Consider the following 14,826-nt stretch of genomic DNA (forward strand, 5'->3'; position numbering starts at 1 on the left):
AACGAATCGGTTTCTAATTCTTCGGTTTTTTTTCTTTTCAACTTATTTTCAGGTTTCGACTTGCCAGACATTATCACTTGACTAATTTTGAATTTATAAACAAACAGGATGGGAAAATAATGTAAACAATATATCGGGAAAATAACTGACATTTCTTTCAAAAAAAAAAAAAAAAAAAAAAAAAAAAAAAAAAAAAATCAACACAAACAAATGACTTAAAAAATTCCGGAATATGCCTTTTTCTCGCTGGCATAAAAAATAAATTTTTTTTTTTTTTTTTATTTATTTTGGGCCTCTAACACACACACACACGCACGCACGCACGCACAACTATTTTAATTATTAATATTTTGTAAAAATTTCATCATCATCATTATTAATTTTTGTTCACATTCATTTTTCACCCCCCCCTCCCCACACGACCGTATAGTCATTTCATTAACGTGTATCCATGATGTATTTAAATCTACCCTTATTGTTACACTTATAGTTATACTTATTATTATACGTACATCAACTTCTTTATCGTTGGTGGTAGGACTAATTATTGGAATGGTAGGAACGGCAGTATCAATAAAACTTGACGATATAGCAACTACCGAACTTGAACCGTTACTTGGACTCGAGTTACCAAATGAGGCTACACTACTTGTATTTGCGTTATTGTAGGCTGTTCCTGAAAATTTCAAACGCATTAAATTTTTTTTTCCCACACACGCACGCACGCACGCACGCACGCAGCAAATATATCGTCCCGTCCCGTCCCCCCCCACCCCCACAAAACATATTCAACCAAAATTTTACTGTTACCTGAGACTGTGGAAGGTCCACTTGTTGTATTAGAGGGAGGCTGTTGTTTTTTCTTTAGAGCTTCTTTGTAACATAACGAACAAAGACCATCCGTGGCGGTAGAACCGTAAAATCCACAACCGCTTCTGCATTGGGCTTGCATAGGATTCGATTCGCGCTCCATTATTAATTATTAATTATTATTATTATTATTAATTAAAACGTATTATTTAATTTTTATAAAAGTAAATTTGTTAAATTGTTTCCTAATCACTAAATCTATTTATTTTTTTAATAAACACTAAAAAGTTTTTAATATTTTTAAATATTTTCACTCATCGACCACACTACGTGTACGTGTTTGTTCAAATTAAAAAAAAAAATACTTTTTAATTTAAAATGTCAACTAACTGTGATGAAACTTTTTTTTTTTTTTTTTTTTTTTGCGGAATCAATCAAACAAACGAACGAACAAACAAACAAACAGGAAAAAAAGAAAAAAAAAAAAAAAAAAAAAGGAGAAAAAAAAAAGGAAAAAAAAAGGAAAAATAAGGGGAGAAAAAAAAAGGAAAAAAAAAAAAAAAAAAATTTATATCCCAGTTTCCCCTGCCAAATTGGTCCCCCCTTCAATTTTGACATCAAAGTTTTTTTTTTCCCCCCCTTAAAAAAAAAAAAAAAAATTCAAAACGAGTGTCAAAAATGGGGGGGGCAATGGCCGCTACTGCTAATAGGTGCTGAAAATAAAAAAGAAAAAAAAAAATTACAATTTTATTTAAAGTTACTTGAAATATTATACAAGACATCATTTGAAAAAACGTTTTGACTTAAAAAATTGCAAGGGTCTGTGTCTTTTATGCATGCATACTTTTTCTTTAGCAGAAGACAAAAAAAAAAAAAAAAAATAAAGAATAAACAATCAATCGCAATCGAGATAACAGAAAATAAATTAACAATAAATTTAAAATAATAACAATAACAACAATAAATAATCAGAAATTTTTTTTTTTTAACGAATCAACAAACTCTTCCAAAATAATAATAATATTAATATAAATTATTTTATTATAAAAAATATTGCGCAATTTATTTTATTTATTTTTTTTTCACGGGAATTAAAAACTTAAAAATACATTTACATTATCACCGCCATAGATCACACATTTTAATAAAATAATCTCAATTGTTAAAAATCCTAACAACGCAATTACATTTAAAATGGCATTGAATTAATTTTTGATTATTATTATTATTATTATTATTATTATTATTATTATTATTATTATTATTATTATTATTATTATTACTAAAAACAATCTTATTTACACATACTCACATTTGCAAAAAAAAAATAATAATAATAAATCAGAAACTTTTTCTTTTACTTAAATTTTTTTTTTTAATACAAATAAATTTTATATATAAATGTGCACCACTGTGACGTCACAAATTATTCCTTCGTGATAAAAAAAAAAAAAAAAAAAATTCTTTCTTTTGACTACATTAAAAAATTAAAAAAAAAAAAATAATTTTTGTCAATGATAAAATTTTCTAAAAACAAATATTATTTCCTCAACTTGTACGCAACAAACAATTCGTAAATTAAACAAAAACAAAAATTAAATGGCACACAACCTAAAAGTTTGGACATCACTAAGAGACTAAATGGGAAAATAGATAGATAGATAGAGAGAGAGAGAGAGAGAGATAGATTGGATCATCAAAATACAAAGAAATCACTTGCTAGGAAATACTGGTCGACCTTGTGTTCTCATGCCAAAATACAAAACTGTTTTTCTTCTTCTTCTCCTTCTTCTCTCTCTCTCTTTCTTTTTTTTTTTTCTTCTTCTTCTTCGAATCGCGGGCATTGATCGCTAAGAAATCATCTTATTTATTGATTTAAATTCTTTTATTATTATTATTATTTTATTTTTTATTTTTTAAAATAATTAAATTAAAAACATTAACAATTTTTTTTTTTTTATCAATAATAAACGCGCACACACACCAACCAACTTCAGACTACTTGCAACTTCAAGTCTTGCATTGACATTTTTACAATACAAAATTAAATGATTTTTAATTTGTAAATAAGTCAATTGTAAAGAAAAAAATAATAACTTAATTCAATTTTATAAATTGAAAGACAAAGACCCACCAATATTATTACCATTGAGTAATTTTGACTAACTAAACCCCCCTCCCCTCCCCTCCCCCCATCCTTCCTTCCTTCCACATACGCATTATTTAAATGTATACTACTACTATTAAGTAATAATCATAATTTTTTTTGTAATTTCAAACAAAAGAAAGTATACAACAACAACAACAACAACAACAACAACTTTACAAAAAAAAAAAAAAAACTCTTGATTACAAAAATTAATTTCGAGTGTACTGTGTGTGCTGTGCTATGCGAATGTTTTATCAATTCCAACTTTTTTCTTTTTTTTCATTGATATAATTTTTTCATTTTATTATTATTATTATTATTATTCTGTGAAACAATGAGTATTTGCTAAAAAAAAAAGAATAAAATTGGCATGAATCAGTTTTTTTCGATAACTGATAATCAAAATCTGTTTACAATAACAAATACATACATATATAATTAATTCCATCAACCCTCATTTTTCCAATACTATACATAAATATTTATAATTCACCAATAATAAAATTTATAATATAATCATACAAATAATAATAATAATAATAATAATAATAATAATAATAATAATAATACCATGTATAAACATGATAACCCGAAAAAAGAAAAGAAACAATACTACAAAATTTTATTTATTGTTTTTATTTAAACATTCAAACTCAATTATTATTATTATCAATCACCAATTATTGAAAAGTTCAAAGTCCTCGACTGATTGATAGGTGATTGATAAAGAAAAATGACGCACACACGCACTCTATATAAATATACAAAAGCTTTTTAAAAAAATAAAAAAATTCAAATCGATGAGAAAAATTTTAAAAAATTTAAATTTAACAAAATTTTTTTTTACATTATGAGCTTGCAAAAAAAAAAAAAAAAAAAAAAAAAAAAAAACTTGTAGAAAAACTTTTCCTTTGTGAATCATACACATATAAAGAACACAAATGCTTTGTTCAAAACACTAAACTTAAATATCGCATGTGTACACACACACACACACACACTTTTGAGCCAACATTTATAAAGAACAGATAATGATAATAATAATAATAACATCTATCACACCATAATTAAAATCATCATTTGATAAAAATTATTTTTTATTACAATATTTCATCATTTAAAGTAAATTTTATTATTAAATATGTTTTCTTTTTTTTAATAAAAAAAAAAATATTGCTCAAGTATATGTAAAATATTTTCATAGTCTCGTTTGGAGTGACCTGCTTAAAAAAAATTGACATTTTTTTTTTTATCTTTAACCATTTTTCCATCTTTGATGAAAGAACCAAAAAAAAAAAAAAAAAAAAAAACTGTTAATAGAAAATTAAAAGTATAAACATATGCTTTACAATATTATATAAAGAGAAAATTAATAATCTCAGATACTACTCAAAGTTTTACGTAAGCATTCAAATGAAAATGTTTTACTTTTATATATTACCATGTGACAAATAAATTTTCCTATTGCGATTTTTCAACACGTATAAAAAATCCATATCAGAAAAAAATCACTTTTGAAAAAAAATAAATAAAAAAATAAAAAAGAGTCGCGATAACGTTAAAAATTATTTTTTTTTTTTTACAAAATGTTTTTTTGTTTTGAAAAAAAAAAAAAAAAAAAAAAAAAAAATACTTCGACCAAAACAACAATTCTTTCACTCGCTTTACGAAAAATTTTTAAGGTGATGAAGTAGTTTCGACGCAAAAGCCAACTGCGCACCGAGATGTCGTAACATGTCTAACCGAGATATTAAGCATTTTACTTGAGACTCCCCAAAAAAACAAAAGAACACAGATCCAAATTTTTTTTATTTATTATTTTTTTAAATTTTTTTTCCTTTTCTTTTTTTCTATTACAGACCTTTTTTTTTTTTTTTTTTTTTTTTTAATATTCGATTACTTTATTTAAAAAATAAATAATTCAATTTTTAAAATAATCTTAATCTACAGGAAGCATTAGAAAATTTCCAAAAAAAAAAAAAAGCAGGTGAATAAGTAATTACCGTTACAAAAATTCACGTATCAAAATAATATTAAGAAAATAAAAAATAATTCAAATTATAATTATAATACTTTTTCTTAAATAAACAAACATTTTTCTCTCTCTCTCTCTCTCTCTCTCTTAGAACAAGTTTTTCGACAAAAATTGCAAAGTTAAAAAAAGGTTAGTATACACATTTTCACATTGACAATGAGAGCAGTAAATGCTTTTTTATCTTTCATTTCAAAATAACTCTCTCTAAGGTGATACAATTTTTTGCAAAATTACATAACATTTTGTAGTCGCAAAACAATTATTGCAATTTCTATCAAGTTTTACTCTCGACAACTTTACCAATGTCGTAAAATGCTTTTTTTTTTTAAAAAATATAAACCTTAATTTTAATAAACCTTTTTTTAATCGATTTCTGAAAATAAAATTATTAATAAATAAATAAATAAATATAAATATATATATATATATATATATATATATATATATATATATATATATAACATTAGCCCTTACATTAGCATGTATTATTTAAGCATGTAATGTATAGGATAATTAAATTTAAAAAAAAAAAAACTAAAAATTAATCTTGAATTACTCTCTTTCCATAATTATGCAAGGATAAAGCATTATGTGTGTACAGATACATACATTATAGAATTCATAATATCATGCCATCAAGCAATAATTTCATGCACTGATTAGGATATAAAAATAATTGAATTTGGAAATTGTGTGAATGACAAAACAAAATATTTTACTATGATGAATTGGTTTTTAAAAAAAAAAATTAAAAAACAAATTAATATGGGTGAGAAATTTTTACCTTTTGCAATTGTATTAGTAAAGCCCGACAATAGTAATGCGGTTGTGGTCACTAGGTGATCTGATGAACGATATTTGAATGAATATAGTATAACTTCATTTGTACAAGTACCTGAGTAATTATTAATAATAATAAAAATTTAATATTTCAGCCTTGCAAAATAAAAATGGAATTTTCTTCGGGAATAAATATCGACTCAGACAATATATGCAAAAAATTTTTTAGAAGCCTAAAAAGTATTTTCTTTTCTAAAAATAAAAACAAAAGAGCAAATTTTTAATTTTTTTTTTTTTTTTTTTTTAAATTAAATATGACAAATAATTTTTAAGAGGAAAAAAAAAAAAAAAAAAAAAAATTTTTTTTAGATCTCACAAATAGGTAAAAAAAAAAAGCTACTCGATAAGTATTAAGCAAGTTATGAAATGAAATCCCAGGAAAACAAAATGAAACTATAATGAAACTTCTACTAAAAAGTAGCCAATGAATTGCAAAAATTATTACTTGTTTGCACAATTCAATCACTGCACACAGTATAACGTTAGTTAAAAAAAATATTTAAAAAAAAAATTATTTAAACACCGCAATATAAAATGTAAATTTAAAAAAAAAAAAAAAAAAAGTCAACTTAAAAAATTCACTTCCAGTGAAATTTTGGAAAAACCAATTAATCACATGAATGAAATATACCCCAAAATAATTTCTCAAAAATATATGCAATGAGTCTCAAGGTCAGCGAAACAAATAAAAAACCAAAAGAAATTAACAGTGTAATTGTTACTTAAAAAAAAAAAAAATTGATAGTATTTGAAAAAAGCAGATTTTTTTTTTTTTTTTTTAATAAGTTTATATTTTTTTGGTTTGAAGTGTTCAGGCTTTGGAAATATTAAGCGTATGGCCTTGAAGAATTACTAACAATTGCACAGCTGTGGTACTTAATTTTAAAATTGAAACATTAATTTACATAAATTTAAACTGAAAACTTTAACTTTAGTAAACAATAATAAAAGATAGAACTAATAAAATACAACTGCGTAAAATATAATTTTATTAGTCATTGGAAGATTTCAATTGCAATAAGATGGCTGCCATAAAATTTTAGGCCATCTTCCTGAATTGCAAAGGTTGAAATATCAATCCAAATAACTTATTTTATATATTTCATCGCACTATATTTACTTTTATAAAACTCCATGATTTTCAAAATCGACAACAAACTTACTCAACTCAAATAATAATCCCAAGAAGCATAAAACATCCACTACTGATGACAAAGCACTCTATTATCACCACCAACTATTTTAACTACTGCGGTACTGCCAAATGCTAGTTCGAATGTCCTCCGTCAAAATCATACCAAGCATTTGTAGGTAGCGCTTCGAAAATAAAATGTTTTCGGGGCCTTATGTAATTCTCTAAAGTTGTACAACTTCCTTGGATGTTAAGTCTTTCATTAGGAATTTAAGAACTCCAAAATGAAACCAAAAGGTATGTTCTTTTAAAATTCCCCAAAATATTTTATGTAATTGTATTAAAAATTAATATTACTTTTTTCTTTTTCTCCTACAGAAATAGAACATATTTTTAATAACTATATGGAAAGTTTTCCAAACGTTTCGGCGGGTAGAGCTGCTATCAAAACGCTATTAACAGTTTTGGAACATGATAAATGTAAGTATTTTAAATTTTTATTATTGAAAATAAATATTTAAATATGCCAAGTAATTAATATTGTTTAATCAAAGTAGCACATTCTACTGCTATTATAACGAAATTCTATTTTATGTTTCTTCGTTAAAAATGGTCTTTTTTATTTTAACTTATTAATATAAATTTTGTATAAATTTTAAATTTGTAAATATAAGTGCTGCCCACATTTATATTTATATAAGTTATCAGAATTATTATTATGTTGTTTTCAGAATAAAATAATGTGTTTTTATTTATATAGAGTAATTATTATTAGTAATATTTTTAAGTTTATTATTATTATATATAGGAATTTTCCTAAAATAATTTTTAGGTATTTTTCAGCTGCCACTATTCAAGAGCTTCATTCAACATTTAGAAATGCCATTGAAGTAATGAAAAAATCAAAATTTTCAGTCACAGCTGTTGCTTCTGGTTGTGAATTATTTATGAGGTTTATCACCCTTGCAGCATTAGACCACAAGAACTTCCAAGAGTGCAAACAAGTAATGTTAAATCGTGGAAATTTATTTTTGGAAGAACTAAAATTTGCTAGAAGTAAAATAGCCAAACTCGCTTCTGGATTTATTACCGATGGTTCTGTAAGACAAACTTTTCTCAATTAATTTTTTTGTGTTTTAAAACTATTTTATAATTACTTTTATTTTTATTTTTTTTTTTTTCTAGAAAATATTAACTCACTCCAAGTCTAGAGTGGTATTGTTGGCAATGAAGGAAGCTGCAAACCTTAATAAAAGATTTGAAGTTTTTGTAACTACTTCTGCTCCTGATAATAGCGGGTGAGTTTTAAAGTCATTTTTTATTTGTTAATACAATATAAAAAAGTAATGCTAAATTTTATCAATTTGTTTTCAAGGAGAGATATGTGTAAAGAGTTAGAAAATTTAAATATTCCATGTACACTAATATTAGATTCTGCAGTAGGATATATAATGGAATCGATAGATATGGTTATGATGGGAGCTGAAGGGGTTGTTGAAAGTGGTGGCATTATTAATAAAATAGGGAGTTACACTATGGCTTTATGTGCAAGGGAAGCATCTAAACCTTTGTATGTATTGACAGAAAGTTTTAAATTTGTTAGACTGTATCCATTAAATCAAAGAGATTTACCAGCGGAATTTAAATTTACTTATTCATATGCAGGTAATGTTGGCAGCAATTAAAATTTTTCTTAATTTTAAATGTGTGTACCCAAATATATTAATGAATTTTTTTTTATTTTAGAAAAAGATCTTAAGAAAGCTGATCCTTTAGTTGATTATACACCTCCAATTTATATAACTTTATTATTTACTGATTTGGGTATTTTGACACCATCAGCTGTCAGCGATGAATTAATAAAACTTTATTTGTAAATTATTTATTAACTCATTAAATATTTCAGAAAAAATAAAAGTTTTATTATCTTAATCTGGATGTTCATTTCCTCATATGGTACTCATTAAAATGATGTTTTAACAGTTTTTATTATGTTTCAATGATAGTAATTAAAATAAGCATGCTCAATGCATATAATTCATAAAGTTTTAAATATATTATTGGAAAAATAATTATAATCGTCCCATTTTTATACTTTTACAGTTTTTTTTTTAATACCTAAAGAAGAATGTGTTTCAGTATTATAAGAAAATATATAAAATATTTCAATTTTTTATATGTTTTAAAATTGTTATTTTTATAAAGAATATTTGGCATTTAAAAATAGTCGAGGACATCTAATTTACATATTAAATTAAAACTCCTACAAGTACAAATTTGAAATATCGAATAGTATTTCATCTTTAGAAATGTAATTGTCACTTTTTTTAGAAAAAATGAATTTGTTAATATCATAATTAATTGAATTATTTACTTCATATAATTTAAATGGCTGACATACAAAATTAAAATCATAATAATCATTTAAAAAGCATAAAACATCTTCATAATTATTTAAACAATTAAATTTTCTTCTGATTTTTTTGGGAAGAATTTTTTCAAGCATAAAAACTAAATGATGATGAAATGTTGTAAAATGAATATTTGAATTTAATGATATGTCCACCCATTTTTTTACACACTCTAAAGGTGTTTCATTATAGCCTTGGAACAATGAGGGATTTTGAAGAAGACCTCTGGCTGACATCACACCTGTAAATAAAAAATAAAATAATCAGTTTTTATTTACAAAATAAAAATTAGTTTTAAAAAAGAAACAAATATTACACAGCTTTACTAGCTTTGAAAGAGTTTAAAATTAAAAATATGAATTATTCACCCTGACAACCAGTTAATTGCTGTAATAATTGTGCATCTTGTAAGGTTTTAACATCTCCATTAGCAATTATTGGAATTTGTACACTATCAACAATGTCTTTTATTGCTGCAATATTTACAGGTTCAGATCTTTGCTCTTTCGTTCTTCCATGGATAGTAAGAAATGTAACTCCAGTTTTTTCTAATTTTTTGCACAAATCAACTGTTGATTTAATGTCATTCAATAGTCTTAATTTAACAGAAACACTATAATTACAAGAAATTTGATTTTTGACATTTAACACAATATCTTTGATAGTTTCTGGCTCTGACAGTAATTGAGCACCTATTCCTATTTTCATAGCCCAACGTTGAGGACACCCACAGTTTAAATCTACTCCATCACTAAAAGGAAACACTAATTTTGCAGCTTCACTGAAATCAAATGTATTATTTGCCGCAAACTGAACAATTACGGGAGAATCGTTAGAACTAGTAGTGAATTCGTTGATCCTGGCTTTTTCAGATTTAATAAATGAATCAGCCATTATCATTGGAGTAAAGCACAGATCGCAATCGTATTGTCGTACTAAGCTGCGAAACTCCAACCTATCGAAATAGAACTAACATTAGGACTAGAGACTTCAAAATTATCAAGATTAGTCAATACTTACTTACTATACCTTACCATAGGTGCACAAACTTTAACTAACTTTTTCTTAGAAAATAAGTCAGATACACTCATGTTTCCTTAAAGTTTGTTGTAGATTAATTCGTTGCATTACTACGTTCTCGTACGAGTTACCTTTTACAATACTTTATTATGTTGGTAGTAATGTAATTGAGTTTTATAAGGAGTAAAATATCGAAAGCAATAAAAAAAATTTGTGCACAAGAAATAATTAAAATCTACGCTTAAAAATATTACAAAAAAAAGAAAGAATGGAAATCTGCACAAAACGATAATACTAATTTAAAATTGTTTTAAAATTATTGTTTTAAATTTTGTTTGTATTTATTTGTTACTGGGATGAGAGCACAATAATTATTTATTTTAAAGCAATGTAATTTATTTACGAAAATATTTTTTAGATTTATAAAAATTGTGGTGAATATAAAAAAATAATGTTTTTTTTCAGTTTATTAAAAACTACGTTCATTAAAAAATTTCTGGCGGGGAAATTTGAATGACGTCACGCAAGTTGGCCAACATCATCAGTTTAATTTAAGATGCATTCAGTTAAGTAACAGTGTTTGAGTTTTTTTTTTTGGTAAATTAATTCAAATATTTTAATAGGAATTTTTATATTTATAAATGTAATATCTCAGTGTAATTAAGATGCCGTCAGTTGAAGTGTTGGAAGAAAACAGTAATACTGATACTCAGGCAGTTATTGGTATTATATACCCTCCTCCTGAGGTCAGAAGTATCCTTTACATTGTAAATGTTTATTATAATCATAAAGTATTTTTTATTAAATAAAAAGTACATTTTTAAAAATTATTAATGAATTTTTTTTTTTTTTTAACATTAAAAATGTACTTTATTGAAAAATTAATTTATAATTATTATTTAAATCTTAACTTTGTCAGACATTGTTGACAAAACTGCCAGTTTTGTCGCGAGAAATGGACCAGAATTTGAAGCTAGAATTCGACAAAATGAGCTGGGAAATCCAAAGTTTAATTTTCTTAATTCCGGAGATCCTTACAATGCTTATTATCAGCATAGAGTCAAAGATATTCGAGAAGGAAAAGGTTTGAATAAAATTATTTTATTTGTTTTATTGACTTATATTTATACTAAAATTTAAATCTTTTATTATCGTAAGTATTAAAATTAATTTTATTTTACTAAATAATGATTTGTAAAAACGTATATTTTTAGGAGATCAATTTCATCAATCTTTTCAAAAAACTCATAGTACATCAGTTCACCAAAAGCAGCAAGAAATATTAAAACAAGTTGCAGAACAACCATTTGTTCCTAAAGATCCTCCTCCTGAATTTGAATTTTTAGCAGATCCACCTTCTATTTCTGCATTAGATTTGGATATTGTAAAATTAACTGCTCAATTTGTCGCAAGAAACGGAAGAACTTTTTTAACCAATTTAATGAACAGAGAACAAAGAAATTTTCAGTTCGATTTTTTAAGACCACAGCATTCTTTGTTTGTCTATTTCACAGTTTTATTAAAACAATACACCAAAGTAAGTAATTTACAAGAATGTTGGGAAAAGTCATACTTAACTAAATCATTAATTTCACTTTTAATAAAATAAAATTTGGTCAATAAGTTAATGATACTTAAACGTTTAATTGTAAATTTATTAATTATAGGTTTTGCTTCCTCCAAAAGATTTAATGTCCAAACTGAAAGAAGAAAGTGAATCGATGAGTAAAATATTAGAACAAGTCAAATATAAGGCTGAATGGATAAAATACCAGGAACAACAAAAGCAGAAAGAAGAGGAAGCTTTAGAAAAAGAAAGAGGTTAAAATAATTGTATAAAAGAAATAGTTTTAAAAAATTCTTTATTAAGTAAATACATTAAATAAAAGTAAATAATGTTTATTAATACTTTCGATTTTAGTTGCATATGCCCAAATAGATTGGCATGACTTTGTTGTCGTTGAAACAGTAGATTATCAACCGCATGAAACAGGAAATTTTCCAGCTCCTACAACTCCAGATGAAGTTGGAGCTAGAGTTTTAATGCAGGAAAGAATGGAGGATGGAGAAGAAAATGAAATGCAAATGGGATCGGAACCTGAGGAAGAATTAGACGATAATGAGGATGAAGATGATAGGCAAGATTTAGATGATCAAGAAGATGAAACTGAAGATTTGGCCATAATGGAAGATTTGACTTTAGAAAAAGGAGCAAAAGATGACAATCAGGTTATAAGATTAATGATACAAAAAATTTTTGACAATATACAAATTTAAATAAAAAAAAAACTTTAATATAAAAAATATTAATTTTTATTTTAGGTTCAAGATATGGAAGAAGATTCTTCATCGGAAGATGAATCTGATAAAATTAATAAAATTACAAATAGTCAAGCTACTTCTAAAGTAACAAAAGTTATAGCCATTTCAAAAGATGGAAACAGTCAACCGTTACCTCTTCCACCTTCGTTAGATAAAGTTGTAATTAAAAAAGGATATGATCCTAAACAAGGTTAATATTTAAAATTTTTTTTTTATAATTAAATGATATTGAATGATTATTAATTAATTTCTTTTTATAATTAATATTTTTAATTAGCTTCGAAAAAACTGGCGAATCTACCTCCGGATGAATACCTTATTTCTCCAATCAATGGAGAAAGAATTCCTGTAAGTAAAGTGCAGGAACACATGAGGATAGGTTTATTAGATCCACGTTGGGTAGAACAGCGTGACCGGCAGATTCAAGAAAAAATGAATCAGGAAACCGTATATGCTCCAGGTACAGGAATTTTTTTTAAATATTTATTTTTTCAAAGATATTTAACGCAGATATTTTAAATTACTTTTATTTTTCTTTTCAGGTGCTGCCATCGAAGCTAGTTTAAAACAATTAGCCGAACGTCGTACTGATATATTTGGTGTCGGTGATGAAGAAACAGCTATCGGTAAGAAAATTGGAGAGGAAGACAAAAAAAAAGATGATAAAGTTACTTGGGACGGACATACTTCTAGCGTGGAAGCTGCAACAAGAGCGGCTCGAGCTAACATTACTCTTGAAGATCAGGTAAAAATATCAAATTAGATAAAATCTGAAAAATTTTAGAGAGAAAGTTCTAAAATTCCTAATAGTAAAATTATTATAAAAACTTCAGAACCAGATAAAGATATTCAAAAGTGTAATAACAAATCTTTACAGATTCATCAAATTCATAAAGTTAAAGGTTTATTGCCTGATGAAGAAAAAGAGAAAATTGGACCAAAACCTGCTACAAATCGAAGAGCTGGAGCAGGTCAAATAACTTCACCCGATGGCAAAATATCAAAACAAGTTGCTCCTCTTCCAAAACAAACACAAGGTGCAACTTTAAAATCGGCACCTGTACCTCAAAAGCCACTTCCACCAAAGCCAAATCCTGCTCCTCCTCCACAACAACCTCCCATTGCGATGACTCCTATACCACCACCCCCTGGTATGATACCTCAGAATCCTATGATGATGATGGCACCGATCAGACAACCAATCATGGGTAATTATCTTTTTTTTTTTTTTTTTTCATATATTGAAATTAAAACATTCATTTTAATATAAAATTTTGTGTCAGGTTTCCCTGTTCCTGGACCTCCTGGTTTAGCACCTCCGGGTATGGCTCCTCCCGGACTGGCTCCACCAGGCTTAACTATGCCGACTCCGACTTTCATCGCACCTCCCGGAACGATTCCAGAGCCACCGGGCCAGGCTATGAAACACGTAGCATCTTCAATGATGGAAGAAGAAGAAACTGTACCGGCGAAAAAGCAACGAACGGAAGAAACGTTACTTCCCGAAAGTGAATTCCTTAACAAGTACAAGGTAAGTTTTTTTTTTTTATATATATATCCTGGAACAGTCGAGATTTTTTCAGTTATTCCCTTTACTTTAAGTTAGAATTGCTCAAGGAAGTTTATGGCAATGTTAGGATCAATCGACAATTTATAAATTTTTGTTTTTTTTTCCGTTAAAAATAATTTTAGAACAAGCCAATCGTGGTTAAAGTATTGGTTCCCATGACTCAAGAGAAACCCGAATGGAAACTTAACGGTCAGTTAATATCAATGATTTTACCATTGACGGATTCGGTAGCCGTGGTAAAGTCAAAAGTTCACGAGGAAACGGGAATGCCACCGGGAAAGCAAAAAATACACCTCGAAGGTTTATTTTTAAAAGATTCAAATTCTTTAGCTTATTATAATATATTGCCGGGAACGATACTCCAGTTACAAATCAAGGAAAGAGGTGGTAGAAAAAAATAAATTTTAAATTTGAACAAAAATGAAAACAATTTTCGACGTGTCAATAATTTAATATCTATTACGTAAATGCGAAAGGGGCCCCTTTTTGAAAACCGTTAAAAATTTCAAATTATATTTATAATAATGAGAAAGTCAT

The 14,826-nt window shown here is 26.3% G+C and overlaps 4 protein-coding genes across 4 annotated transcripts in view; 2 read left to right on the plus strand and 2 right to left on the minus strand.

The window, feature by feature from the left end:
* Phum_PHUM259430 (zinc finger protein A20 domain-containing protein, putative) overlaps positions 1 to 973 on the minus strand; it is a gene marked incomplete at both ends in the record, with an annotated part of 2,341 nt that extends 1,368 nt beyond the window's left edge. Inside the window, 2 exons of the mRNA XM_002426499.1 lie at positions 513 to 676; positions 811 to 973. Of these exons, the coding sequence (XP_002426544.1) occupies positions 513 to 676; positions 811 to 973 (327 nt within the window). The remainder of the gene's footprint in view (positions 1 to 512; positions 677 to 810) is intronic.
* A 6,277-nt stretch (positions 974 to 7,250) lies between these two features.
* Positions 7,251 to 8,843, plus strand: Phum_PHUM259540 (translation initiation factor eIF-2B subunit alpha, putative; the record flags this gene model as incomplete). Its single annotated transcript, XM_002426500.1, has 6 exons — positions 7,251 to 7,263; positions 7,345 to 7,446; positions 7,810 to 8,066; positions 8,152 to 8,264; positions 8,342 to 8,631; positions 8,713 to 8,843. The coding sequence occupies 6 exons, from the start codon at positions 7,251 to 7,253 to the stop codon at positions 8,841 to 8,843; spliced, it is 906 nt and encodes a 301-aa protein (XP_002426545.1).
* Positions 8,844 to 9,229: 386 nt separating this feature from the next.
* Positions 9,230 to 10,468, minus strand: Phum_PHUM259550 (tRNA-dihydrouridine synthase, putative; the record flags this gene model as incomplete). Its single annotated transcript, XM_002426501.1, has 4 exons — positions 9,230 to 9,358; positions 9,407 to 9,618; positions 9,746 to 10,332; positions 10,398 to 10,468. The coding sequence occupies 4 exons, from the start codon at positions 10,466 to 10,468 to the stop codon at positions 9,230 to 9,232; spliced, it is 999 nt and encodes a 332-aa protein (XP_002426546.1).
* Positions 10,469 to 11,062: 594 nt separating this feature from the next.
* On the plus strand, positions 11,063 to 14,690 carry Phum_PHUM259560 (Splicing factor 3 subunit, putative; the record flags this gene model as incomplete). Its single annotated transcript, XM_002426502.1, has 11 exons — positions 11,063 to 11,150; positions 11,317 to 11,481; positions 11,612 to 11,934; positions 12,065 to 12,218; positions 12,319 to 12,626; positions 12,720 to 12,909; positions 12,997 to 13,179; positions 13,262 to 13,464; positions 13,597 to 13,927; positions 14,003 to 14,250; positions 14,412 to 14,690. The coding sequence occupies 11 exons, from the start codon at positions 11,063 to 11,065 to the stop codon at positions 14,688 to 14,690; spliced, it is 2,472 nt and encodes an 823-aa protein (XP_002426547.1).
* Positions 14,691 to 14,826: the final 136 nt, after the last annotated feature.

This window comes from Pediculus humanus, genomic scaffold, assembly GCF_000006295.1.
Source record: "Pediculus humanus corporis 1103172107633 genomic scaffold, whole genome shotgun sequence".
Lineage (NCBI taxonomy): Eukaryota > Metazoa > Arthropoda > Insecta > Psocodea > Pediculidae > Pediculus > Pediculus humanus.